At 42.2% G+C, this 13,588-nt stretch overlaps 1 protein-coding gene across 1 annotated transcript in view; it reads right to left on the bottom strand.

Annotated features, from left to right (window-relative positions):
• Positions 1-13,588, bottom strand: part of grhl2b (grainyhead-like transcription factor 2b) — a 153,265-nt gene that overhangs the window by 130,514 nt on the left and 9,163 nt on the right. Inside the window, exons 2-3 of the mRNA XM_072570711.1 lie at positions 379-565; positions 186-253 (exon numbers count right to left, since the gene is read on the bottom strand). Of these exons, the coding sequence (XP_072426812.1) occupies positions 186-253; positions 379-565 (255 nt within the window). The remainder of the gene's footprint in view (positions 1-185; positions 254-378; positions 566-13,588) is intronic.

The raw sequence follows: 13,588 nt of genomic DNA, 5'->3' as shown, positions 1-13,588 counted from the left end.
ATATACTCAGGCAAGCAACACTTTGAAAGAGATGCTCACTTCCGTCTTTCCAAACAGTACTAGGCACCACTGGAACCTTGATCAGGAATTCATAATGCCACCAATTCATCCTTCCCTACTCAACCCTTATCCCGCCCCACATACTCACATGGTCACCAAACCAAAAAGATTGCAAATAAATATACCTTTTTTCTTGGTCATCTGGTGCATCAGCTGCTTTACCAATTGGCATGTGTCTCTTGTCCCGAGGGACCTATAAGAACAGAACAAAATCCATGAATATAGTAAGTGGGGGGGGGGGGGGGGGGGGGGGGAAAGAGTGTTCTGGAAGAGAAGACTGAATGGAAATGAGTAACTAGCATTTATTAACATTCAGACCTTGTAGTAATCGTACAACAATCCTAAGGCGGCAGCACTGTCTTCATCTCCATTGATGCTCATCATTGCTTTTGTGGCAGCTGTCAAGGGGTTTTCGAGGTATGACTTCCAGGCCTCATCTTCACTTGTGTACGCACGTCTGGGATGGAGGTTTGTGTCATTCTGTAATACTACCACCAAGCGCTTACTGCAGACAAAATTAAAAAATCAGCTCAATTGCTGTTCACTTTATCATACTGTGTACACAGTAAGAGAGTGCAGTGGTTATAATAATAGACCCCCAACCAGAGGTCACAATATCAAATTGTAGCATAACAAGTTGTGGAAATGACTTCAAAAAATATAGTCATTTTGAATATTGGCACCAGAGAAAGCATAAAAAAATCAGTACAAAGCCTGCTGGGTTATTTTAAAAGCGATTGCTGCTACCCAAATCGGACTCACACATGATTCCGAACAAACTACTCAGTTGCAAAACCAAATGCATCACCTTCTCAGGGTAACTGGAGGCCAACAATAAAGCATAGGATGTGATTGTGGTGATAAGACTAAGAACAAACATATTAAAGATAGTGTAATTGAAATTTGTCTTTAAATAAGCCTTGTAACGGAAGTGAACAATATTGGGCACACCATATACAGTGATGCCGATAAGACAGTGGCTAATTTGCACTCCTGCTTAAGGAATTGTTCAATCGTAGCAACATTGTATATTGCGGGAACAATACTTCTCGAAATGGTTTACGGTGTATATTAGTGAGACTGGGCTTGTTCACAGAATTTTGCCAACACAAAAACATAGATACTGGAGGTATAATGTGACGACACTTGCAGTAGTGCCCAAAACAAAATTTGAAGAAATCCAGATCAGATATGACTATGAAATTGGGCTTGATCATGCCCATTATAAATGACAGGTGCCCTACCTGATCAATACGGTCTCCATTGTATGTGCATACGTTTCTGCCATGAAATGTGCCAGACAACAGATTGAAGGCATCAGTGGCACATTGTAAAGCCCAGTAAACATGTGCAGGTGAGGTCAGAGTACAATACCAATGCAGCTGCTATTTTGGAGCTCTAAGTCCAAGCTGAACATGCATTAAGCATCAGGAAGAAACTCACCCTCTCCAAAGTTCGGGATTATCAACTACTGACAGCACACCTGCAGGCTGATTTCTTCTAGTTGTTACTGAAATTCTACAAAGAATAGCTTGGGCTGCAAATATGAAAAGGAAGATATGTGAAAAGCAGTGAAGGAAATCTATCCTGACCTCAAGGGTTCTGCACAAACCAGCTACTGCCAGACACAGTGCCACTCCCTGTGATACATCTTTGGGATAATGAGTAGATGTCATGCAGAACTACACAAGTTGTCAGAAGAGGGAGGAACACAAGGGGAACAAGAGGAACATATAGAATTGGGAAAAAAAACAGGAAACCTGGATAGCCCTTTTCCATATGGGAGGAACATGAAGAACTACGAGTAAGATGCAAGTAATTATGATGCCAATTCCTCATTCTATAGAAGACCCACTTTTCCCTTTCTTACTGTTTCTGAATGTATTATCGGCCTGAAATTATAATAAAAGCCAAAGTAAGGTAATCATCTGAGCCAAATTTATACATGAAATCACTACATAGTCCCTACAAGAGTACAGTGACTACACTTACACACTTCCCCTAGGCAGAATAAACGAAAGAAGGATATTCTCAATGACCAGAACTAAGGGTTACAGTCTAAGAATACAAGGTGGGCTATTTAGCACTGAGATGAGAAGAAATATCTTCACCCAAAGAATGGTGACCCTGTGGAATTCTCGGCTTTGGAAGGGGTTGAGGCCAAAACATTGATTATTTTCAAGTAGCAATTGGATATCGTTTTTAGGGATCAGAGTGTGTAAGAGAAAGTGGGAATCAGAATTCTGAGTTGGATGTTCAGCCAAGATCGTGTTGACTGGCAGAGTGAGCTCCAAAGGCCGAATGGCCTACTCCTGCTCCTATTTTCTATGTTCTATGTTTCTAGTGCCTGGCTTCTGTGTGCCTTTTCTCATTCTCCAATTCTGTGCCAACCAACTGGCTGGGTAAAGGTGGCTGAGAAAAGTTAACTTACCAGAATGATTTCAGTGGGGAGACTGCAGATGGTGGGGACATCTTGTAGGACACCTTCAAGCAGCTGTGGGCCTAGAACACCTAGCTTCAGAATGCACCACCACTGGTATGGGCTACAGTAAGGATAGTGCAAAAGTGTCAGGGGTGTGAGTACAAAGGCTATTTTCTTGGAGGAGCGTGGTAGTCCAACAAGCTACCAAAGCTCCCTTTGGGTAGTATTGTACCATCATCAATACTCAAAATTAGTTGGAAGGGCAGATTGCTCCACTACGTTGGAACACAGCAGTCCCCTTTGAAAACTGGCACCTGCGACCATGTTGGCAGCAGCAGCTTGAGACAGAGAACTGGCATCACTTCAATTGTAGTAAGCTGACCTTGAGAGATTTCAGTCTGAGCTGCCACTGCAAGAGTCATTGAATCACAGAGATGTACAGCACAGAAATAGACCCATCAGTCCAACTTGTCCATGCCAACCAGATATCCTACCCCAGTCTGGTCCCACCTGCCAGCACCCGGCCAATATCCCACCAAACCCTTCCTATTCATATACCTACCCAGATGCCTTTTAAATGTTGCAATTGTACCAGCCTCCACCACATCCTCTGGCAGCTCGCACCACCCTTTGCATGAAAAAGCTGCCCCTTAAGTCTCTTTTATATCCTGGCCCCTCTCACCCAAAACCTACGTCCTCTACTGCTGGACTCCCCTACCCCAGGGCTGAAAATGTGTTGCTGGAAAAGCGCAGCAGGTCAGGCAGCATTCAAGGAGCAGGAGAATTGACATTTCAGGCATGAGCCCTTCTTCAGGAATTTCCTGTAGAAGGGCTCATGCCCGAAATGTCGATTCTCCTGCTCCTTGGATGCTGCCTGACCTGTTGTGCTTTTCCAGCAACACATTTTCAGCTCTGATCTCCAGCATCTGCAGTCCTCACTTTCTCCCCTACCCCAGGGAAAAGACCTTGTCTACTTACCCTAGTTATGCCCCTCACGATTTTATAAACCTCTATAAGGTCACCCCTCAGCCTCCGATGCTCCAGGGAAAACAGCTTCAGCCTATTCAACCTCACCCTATCGCTCAAATCCTGCAACCCCAGCAACATCCTTGTAAATCTTTTCTGAACCCTTTCAAGTTTCACAAGATACTTCTGATAGGAAGGAGTCCAGAATTGCACACAATATTCTAAAAGTGGCCTAATGAATGTCCTGTACAGCCACAACATAATCTCCCAACTCCGATACTCAATACTCTGACCAATAAAGAAAAGCATACCAAACGCCGCCTTCACTATCCTATCTACCTGCGACTCTATTTTCAAGGAACTAGGAACCTGTACTACCAGGTCTCTTTGTTTAATAACACTTCCTAGGACCTTACCATTAAGTGTATAAGTCCTGCTCTAATAATTTGCCAATCTAACTAGTCATTCACGCTCAGGAAGGGTTGCCTAACAGGACAACTTTAACTTGTAGCTTTTCCAGATCTTCAAACAGCTATTTGAGAGGGGTTTTTGTTTTCATTCAGAAGAGTTATTTAATAATTGCCTCATTCAGTTCTCCCCTGCCCCCAGCCCAAAATTCTATCTGTAAACCTTCTCTAACCTGGACTTGTCTGTGCCCTCTACAACAGAACCCATAGAAGGTGGGATCATAGAATTCCTGTTAACGAGCACAAAATCCAGTAGGGAGCCTGCTCGTCTCCCTGCCCACTACCACCCTCCAGCTATTGGGATGGGGTGCTGGCCTTGGGTGGCACACTGCCATGTTCCCATAGTAAATCAACTGAGACCTTGAAGTGCAGAGTGGGATATTAGTGCCCCAAAAAATCCAACTCCATTTGTAAACTCTGGCTCACCTGAATAGCTCATGTCCTGTGCCTGGCTGCAACCCACTCCTACATCTCACCGAGCAAGTACCCTATTCAAAGTTTGGGAGAAGATTTGTAGCTCGGGTGCTCGTTGTTGTGGTTCTGTTCGCCGAGCTGGGAATTTGTCTTGCAAACGTTTCGTCCCCTGTCTAGGTGACACCCTCAGTGCTTGGGAGCCTCCTGTGAAGCACTTCTGTGCTGTTTTCTCCGGCATTTATAGTGGCCTGTCTCTGCCGCTTCTGGTGTCAGTTCCAGCTGTCCACTGTAGTGGCTGGTATATTGGGTCCAGGTCGATGTGTTCAACAAACACATCGACCTGGACCCCATATACCGGCCACTACAGCGGACAGCTCGAACTGACAACCGGAAGCGGCAGAGACAGGCCACTATAAATGCCGGAGAAAACAGCACAGAAGTGCTTCACAGGAGGCTCCCAAGCACTGAGGGTGTCACCTAGACAGGGGACGAAACGTTTGCAAGACAAATTCCCAGCTCGGCGAACAGAACCACAACAACAAGTACCCTATATCAGAGTGATCCTCCAACTCTCACAGTGACACTACCTGAATTGTTGGCTGCAAAGGAGGTGATAGCTAGTGATCATGTACTTCATTATTGTTGTCTCCTTGATGTTTTCACCATGTCAGGCTGGATTGTGCACTCTGGCTGCCTGACAGGGTAAAGTACAGGCTAATACTGTGGTTAGGGGAACAAAGAGAGCCAAGAACAACACGCTGATACCGGTGCTTCCCAAATATTTTCCCTTCAGTGACCCCATTTTGAGGCTTGAAATGGTGACCACCATCTGAGAACGATTGGAGCCGCAGGACAGTTGTACAACTGTTGTAACTCGGTCAGATCTCGCAACTCCAAAATTTCAGCTCATGACTGAACTTTGGGAAAGCCTGGTTCGAAGTAGCTGGAGGCTGTGAATAAGTAGGAAGTGGAGGATGAGAAGAAATGGGATGCGAGAACGGCGATTTGTTCTGATGATACTGTTCTCTTCAAGTGTCAAGCCTGCTGCTGAACTTGGGCTCAGCTGTTGTGCTTGCAATAGTGAGTCTGTGACTGACAGCTGCCAGTTGGTGTAAGCTGTGCAATGTGGGTATAAGTGTTAGAACGTGTGAGGGTGCGATGCAGCATTGAGTGTTAGGTATGAACCCTGACTGTTAGAGAGTGTTGATAGGCGACTGAGGTAGGTCATTTTTGAGCAAATACCTTTGAATTAAAGGCCAACTGACAATCTGGCCCTTAAAGGCACATAAGGTTTTTTAAAATTAGTAGATTGAATTAGACCAGAATGACACATGGGTGCAAGGTTAATAGGGTTAAGGTTAGACAAAGGTTAAGATGTTCCACTGTTTTGAGGTCCTTGAGCAGAATCAGACAGCCACAGTTCAACAGTTCTTGATTTCAAAACTTCAAGAATCCATTAAACTAAAAGAACATGTCAAAATTTTTATTTGGAGCTTAGGAGGGTTAAGACTGGAAAAATTAAAGACTTATTACAGTGTCAGACCAAACTCAAAATGTTAACCCCGTTTCTCTCTCCACAGATGCATTCCAAATTTCAGATTTCCAGCAGCTGCAATATTTTGCTTTTAAACTTAAAGAAGTATAAACATAAACTAGGCAGAAGGACAGGTGGGAGAGTAAGAGTGCCAGGAAGGTGAGAGGGCTTACACAGTAGGGAGGAAGCACAGTAGATAATCCACAAGGAACCTCCTCTCAGCTATTCATTCTCACAAGAAATACTAAACCAATTAGGAGAGTTCGAACCTGCATGAAATTAGAAGGTATCATGTTTGGGCTGAAAGATGATTTTAAAAACATTTAGCTATGGAGCATCAGAATCAAACACTGACTTTTCAAATGGTCTGTATGAAAATTGATGTGAAAAATATTTATGCATAAGGAGAAATCTGGCCACAGAATACATGGACTACAAGAAGTAAAACTTCCACTTCGAATTTTCTTGCAAGCAGAATGAAATAAAAGCAAGGTGATCTTGCTTCATCTACACAGGGCATCAACAAGACTTGGAGTACGGTATCCTCCAGTGTCTCCTCGTTTGAGAATGGATGTAAACACACTGGAAGCTATTACTACACCATTACTTGGAATGGATGAGGAAAGTTTGGACTGGTTAGGCTTCTATCTGCTGGTTTAGTGGTGCTGGAAGAGCACAGCAGTTCAGGCAGCATCCAACGAGCAGCGAAATCGACGTTTCGGGCAAAAGCCCTTCATCAGGAAACTGATGAAGGGCTTTTGCCAGAAACGTCGATTTCGCTGCTCGTTGGATACTACCTGAACTGCTGTGCTCTTCCAGCACCACTAATCCAGTATTTGGTTTTCAGCATCTGCAGTCATTTTTTTTACCTTCTATCTGCTGGTGATTAGAAGAGTAAGGGGCAACTTGATTTTGTTATGTAAAAGTCTGAGGGAATAGAAGGGGGGACATTTGGAGACGGCATTTCTTCTTGTATCAAAATCTAGAGCTAGGGTCACTTTGTAAAACAAAGGGTCACCCATTTAAGCTAGAGATAAGGAGAATGTTTATTGTCTTGTTGGATCATAAGTCTTTGGAGCTGTGATCTTCAAAAGGCTGTACAAGCTGATGCTTTGAGTATATTTAGACAGAGGTGGATGAGGGTCTTGACAAGCAGGGAGTTGCAAGGTTTCTGTATAGGTGGGAATGTGGAGTAATCAGATCAGTCAGGGTCTGATTATGATACAAAGTTAGGTAGACAGGCAGGTAGTACTGAGGAAGTGGGGAGGCTACAGAAGGATCTAGACAGGTTGGGAGAGTGGTCCAGGAAATGGCTGATGGAATTTAACGTGAGCAAGTGCGAGGTCTTGCACTTTGGCAAAAAGAATATAGGAATGGACTACTTTCTAAATGGTGAGAAACTTAATAAAGCCAAAGCACAAAGGGATCTGGGAGTGCTAGTCGAGGATTCTCTAAAGGTAAACATGCAGGTTGAGTCTGTGATTAAGAAAGCGAATGCAATGTTATCTCTTATCTCAAGAGGGTTGGAATATAAAAGCAGAGATGTACTACTAAGACTTTATAAAGCTCTGGTTAGGCCCCATTTGGAGTACTGTGTCCAGTTTTGGTCCCCACACCTCAGGAAGGACATACTGGCACTGGAACGTGTCCAGCGGAGATTCACACGGATGATCCCTGGAATGACAGGTCTAGCATATGAGGAACGGCTGAGGATACTGGGGTTGTATTCGTTGGAGTTTAGAAGATTAAGGGGAGATCTAATAGAGACGTACAAAATAATACATGGCTTTGAAAAGGTGGATGCGAGAAAATTGTTTCTGTTAGGCGAGGAGACTAGGACCCGTGGACACAGCCTTAGAATTAGAGGGGGTCATTTCAGAACGGAAATGCGGAGACATTTCTTCAGCCAGAGAGTGGTGGGCCTGTGGAATTCATTGCCACGGAGTGCAGTGGAAGCCGGGACGCTAAATGTCTTCAAGGCCGAGATTGATAGGTTCTTGTTGTCTAGAGGAATTAAGGGCTACGGGGAGAACGCTGGCAAGTGGAGCTGAAATGCGCATCAGCCATGATTGAATGGCGGAGTGGACTCGATGGGCCGAATGGCCTTACTTCCACTCCTATGTCTTATGGTCTTACTGTATGGTGGAACAACCTCAAGTTGAGTGAATGGTTTACTCCTTCTCCTCATTTGAATATTTGTATGTTCATATTTGAGTATTTGATCTTGAGTAGTACAAAACCATTTCCTGTTAGGGTGATGCACACAAAATAACTAACAATTTTTTTGTTTAATTCAGTTAAAACTGGCAGCTCTAGGTCTCAAGACAATCCAACTACAATTAGTATATTATTTTTTTTTAGATTACTTACAGTGTGGAAACAGGCCCTTCGGCCCAACAAGTCCACACCGCCCCGCCGAAGCGCAACCCACCCATACCCCTACATCTACCCCTTACCTAACACTACGGGCAATTTAGCATGTCCAATTCACCTGACCTACACATCTTTGGACTGTGGGAGGAAACCGGAGCACCCGGAGGAAACCCACGCAGACACGGGGAGAATGTGCAAACTCCACACAGAGAGTCGCCTGAGGCGGGAATTGAACCCGGGTCTCTGGCGCTGTGAGGCAGCAGTGCTAACCACTGTGCCACCGTGCCGCCCATAAGGAAAACCAACAGGAATAGAAAGAAAAAAAAAATGAGAGATGAAATGAACAAATGTCAAACTACAGGAAGCAGATTAGTAGACCACAAAAGTACAAATTTTGCAGGGCTTTTCAATTATAGAGATAAGTAGCTAGAGAGGAGGCTTAGGAAGTTCCAGAGGACAGGACTGTTGTGCGTAAAAGTTTTCCCACCAACAGTGTGGTGAAGAGAGGGCGGGATGCACAAAGTTAAGACACCAAAGGGAAAGGATGCAACTCAGGAATAGTGTGGTCGAAGGCCATCAAGAGTTTGAATACAGAGGATTTTTTACATTGAAGTGTATATCAGCACAATGGAGGCAGTGATTTAACTTTGGTCACATTGGAATTTTAATTGAATTAAGCAAAATTATGTTGGCTTTTCTGTAGAAGACCATAAGACACCGGAGCAGAAAGAGGCCAGTCAGCCCATCGAATCTGTTCCACCATTCAAGGAGACCCTGGCTAATCCGATAAATTTCATCTTCACTTTCCTGCTTTTTCCCCATAACCCTTGACTCCATTACTGATTATCTATCGCAGCCCTGAATGTATGTAGTTGCCCAGGCTTGATTAGCCCCTGTGGAAAGAGTCACCCACAAGATTCACATTAGAAGATAAGAATTATACAGGTTCCAGACTCGCATTAAAACTTAAAAATTGAGTTTCTTATCTTTATTCAAAATATAACAGGTTTCAATTATATTGTTTTGCTTTGCTAGAAAAAAAAATGCTTCTGAATATGGTTCATACTGAACTCAAAACATTAACTCTGGTTTTCTCTGCACAGATATTGCCAGTCCTATTGAGTTTCCCCAACATTCCCTATGCTTGTTACCTCAAAATGGAGCTTCCCTTCCAGTCTCCTTCTACCTTAGCAACAGCCACCACTCTCAGCTGGACTTTCAAGGTGCCCTTGCATTGGGCCTGTAGCAACAGGAAGCTGCCTGCAATTCTTAACAGCACAGTGAACGTGCAGCCAGCCATTAGGAGGCCAGCCACCAGGAAAACAAAAGTGCATAGTCGGGAGCCCTGTTTAGTCCTGACATTGGCTCACAAAGCCCACTGGAAAACCCCCTCCTCCAAAGATTGGGCGATTTGCCCTTCCTGACTCAGTTGCACGAGTCAATGATACCACTCCTACAAATCTCATAATTCCCCTCCCGACTCATAGCTCAGATCAGCTGACTCAGCACAACATGAAAGGAACCCTACATCCAACCATTCCACTTAGCTCAATAATGATAAGCCATGAACCATTGGAAAAATAATTAAGCCTAGTATTAATCAACTGTTAACTCCTTAAGATGTAAAGGAGAACATTGATTGAAGCTGATAGAATGGTGAAGGGGCAGGTTTTCAAAAAGCTTTGTTATGCTATGTCTTTAATCATTTTCCATTAAGCTAGGCTGTATTATTCCTCTTCGCCTGCTGAATATACTGCTGATTAGTGACATGGAATAAATGTGCATGTGTAATTACAAGTTAAAAGTCACACAACACCAGGTTATAGGCCAACAGGTTTAATTGGAGGCACTCGCTCTTGAAGTGCTGCTTCTTCACTTCTTGCATAGGCAACTTCCACTGCTTTCTAAAGAGACAACCACCTGATGAAGAAGCAACTCCCCAAAAGCTCGTGCCTCCGAATAAACCTGTTGGACTATAACCTGGTGTTGTGTGATTTATTTTTAAACTTTGTCCATCCCAATCCAACGCTGGCACTTCTACATTTGCCCCAGTAATAGATGTTCCCATGAGTGAGAGCTGACAACACAACATTTCCTGATGAAGGGCTTTTGCCCGAAACTTAGATTTCGCTGATCGTTGGATGCTGCCTGAACTGCTGTGCTCTTCCAGCACCATTAATCCAGTAACACAACATTAAGGTCTGGCAAGAACTTGGCAATTTCACATGGATATTTAGATTTCCAAGTTGCATTTTTACAATATCAGGGCAGCTAACCATATTAAAGTGGCATTAAAGGAAAATCCAGGCAAGAGACAATGGAAAAGCATTGGTAAAACACATCATGCTACAACAAAGGGTAGCCATCTCAAGCTGATACATTTTTGGAGATTCATCACATGACATCCGCCCAGGCAAATAGCCTTTAGCCTGCCTACAGCTACCTGACTCCAGCTAGCATAAGTCAAATAAAGGAAACTGTTTAAAAATAAAAGAGTAGTTTTTAAGTAGCATTGGGGCTTTTCTCCTCTGTTACTCACAGCTAACTGCCCCGAAGGTCTAGACGATGAAGGTAGCACTGAACTCTTGAGAATATGCAGGTGAGACAAGACCTGCAAGTCTAGTTAACATTGGGGGGAAAGTAATGGGCTTCAAGAGGACATAGATTGTCTGGTGAAATGAATGGATACGTGGCAGATAAAATTAGTGCTGTAACAGTGTGAGGCTCTATATGTTGTTAGAAGCACGAAGAGAGACAATATATGCTAAATTAGGCCAGTGGTTTGGTGGTAATGCTACTGAACCAGTAATCTAAAGGTCTTGACTCAGGGCCACAAACTCAAATTCCATGACAGCGGCTGATGGAATCTGAATTCAATTAATGAATAAACCTTGTGTCTATTCTTCTTCAAACAGCAATAGCTAAGGAGATATTTGATAAGGGTGTCTGACTCTTAGCTACCCTTTGGGCAATTAGGGATGGGCAACAAATGCTGGCATAGCCAGCAACACCCATATCCCATTAATTGTTTTAAAAGACAACTCACTTAATATCAATCAATGGTGAAACCTCAGGAACCGTGTTGAGATCAAACTAATATATCAAGGATTTAACTGGAGTAAATAAAAATAAACCATTTCCAGTGCCTGAAAGATTGCAAGAGGGATAGGTTTAAGGTCATTGGCAAAAACCAGAGGCGACGTGAGTTCAGTGCAGTGTTCAAACAGATCACCTTTTTACAATAGCAAGGACCATTACATGATGTGAGACTTACAACTTTTTTTTAAAACAGTAAATGCTCCTGAAATGTGGAGATGATCTTTAGATTGTCAACATGCAAAGTCATCTAAATCCTCCTCCCCTTAAAAATTAGGAAGCACTCTGTGTCATGGAGCTGAAAAATGTCAACCTGTGAAGCTAATTCAACATCCATCCCTTTAAAAACTAAAACAAAATTCTGTCAACATGAGTAAAAAAAGCAAATCCGCTCTTACAGTTATAATAGCTATTCTTGACATCAGTGTAAGTGTTATATAATGACATCATTATCAATACTTGGTCACTTTCCACAATATATAGTTTTATCCCTGTAGGTGGTTCTAAATTCACTTACGATTCAGATTAAAAATGTTATTAAAGGTTTAGTTGTCTTTGATGTGGTGTTATTGATATCATATTGATCATGGGATTAAGTACTTTGGGTGGATTTACAAGTTTTGAATGGGCTTCCAAGATGCAAGCGTCCTTTCTTAAATTAGAAAGTCCATAATAGATGTTGAGAGCTTTGTTGGATAGTGTGTAATTTTGCTTTTTTAAATGTCGATGGGATATGGGTGTTCATTATCCATCTTTTATTATCCAGCATTTATTATCCATATTTAATTCCCCAAAAGGACAATTAAGAATCAACCACATTGCTGTGATCCAGACCAAGTAAGGATAGCAGATTTCTATCCCTGAAGCACATTAGTGAACTAGCTAGATTTTTACAATGATTGGTAAGGTTACATGGTTGCTTTATTACAAATACTTACTGAATTAAATTTTAATATCATGGTGAGTTTCAAACAGATATCGCAGAACACTTAGCCTGGAGTTCAGGATTACTACTACAGTGACAGTCCCTTGATACAATTATCTGCCCTTAAGGTTGTAAGGTCAACAGGTAATGGGTGAATTGGCATAAATTAGCACTGGGGCTATAAGGAGCTATTAGAGTGGATGAGTGACATTGAGCAGATCTAAGACATAAATCGATCGGTATGTGCAGATAGATCATGGCAGAAAAAGCCAATCCTTGTTGATATATTAATACAGTACATGTATAAATAAAGACAAACATATTAAAAGTGTTAATAGTTATTATGTCAATCATTATAATGCATCAGTAATTTCGGACAATATTATACCACATGCAGGTCCAATAGGAGAAAAGGTTCTCTTGAACTCTTGTTATATCAAACGTTTAAATACTGAGTGTACAAAACCCAGTAATTCTTTATTAATTTATAACAATATGGTTTCTAGCTCTCTTCTATTAAAGACATGCATACCTCAGTTGTGATATTCATGTTATTGATGCATTCCCAATCATAATTCCAGTCTGAGATCCCGTAACCCTTTAAAAATTCTACCCCAATTTTTTACAAAAGTATTATAGGCTATCTAAGGCAAAAATTCTAACTCTTCAATATAAATTGACAAAACTGACAAGAAAAATATCTGATATTTAGTGACACACATCATTCTCTGAACAAGAGTCTGAATTTTACTAGCTGTCATCCCAATGAGTAACATAGAAGCTTAATTGCAGGGAAATCTATAATCTAATGTGGTGCAAAGAATAGAGACGCTGATTTATGTGAACAGACTGTTTCTATACTATCTAATACGCTCAGGTCAACTGCACATCACTGCTCATTATGCCAAGAACCTGGTTCTATAGGAGTCGTAGCGATATTTCTGTAGCAGTAGCAAAAACAAATAACCAATACCTTACCCCTTAGAATCAAAGAATCAACTGAACCATTGTAAAGAATGCCCTATCTCCCACCTGCATGGGTTCCATTTTATAGTTTCTGGAGGAACCAACTTTAATGTCACAATAACCTTATTGTCCCAAAGCCAAACAGCTATCTACAAATTAGCTTGCTACACGCATCAATTCAACTGACACCATTGAAGCAAGGTTGCATCAACACCTCTCCTCCCTCAGTATTGTAAGAAATCAAATCTCCACTCTAAGCACCACACTTCGTTGCTGGGTTACCCATCAAGGAACATTTTGAAGCCGATTTTTAATTTCACCAATGTCCCTCTCTTCTGTTAAAGGTATTGCTCATTGTAGAAATT

Source organism: Chiloscyllium punctatum, chromosome 5 (genome assembly GCF_047496795.1).
Source record: "Chiloscyllium punctatum isolate Juve2018m chromosome 5, sChiPun1.3, whole genome shotgun sequence".
NCBI classification, from domain to species: Eukaryota; Metazoa; Chordata; class Chondrichthyes; order Orectolobiformes; family Hemiscylliidae; genus Chiloscyllium; species Chiloscyllium punctatum.
Note: the sequence above shows the minus strand (reverse complement) of the source record. Positions and strands in the feature narration are given on the sequence as shown.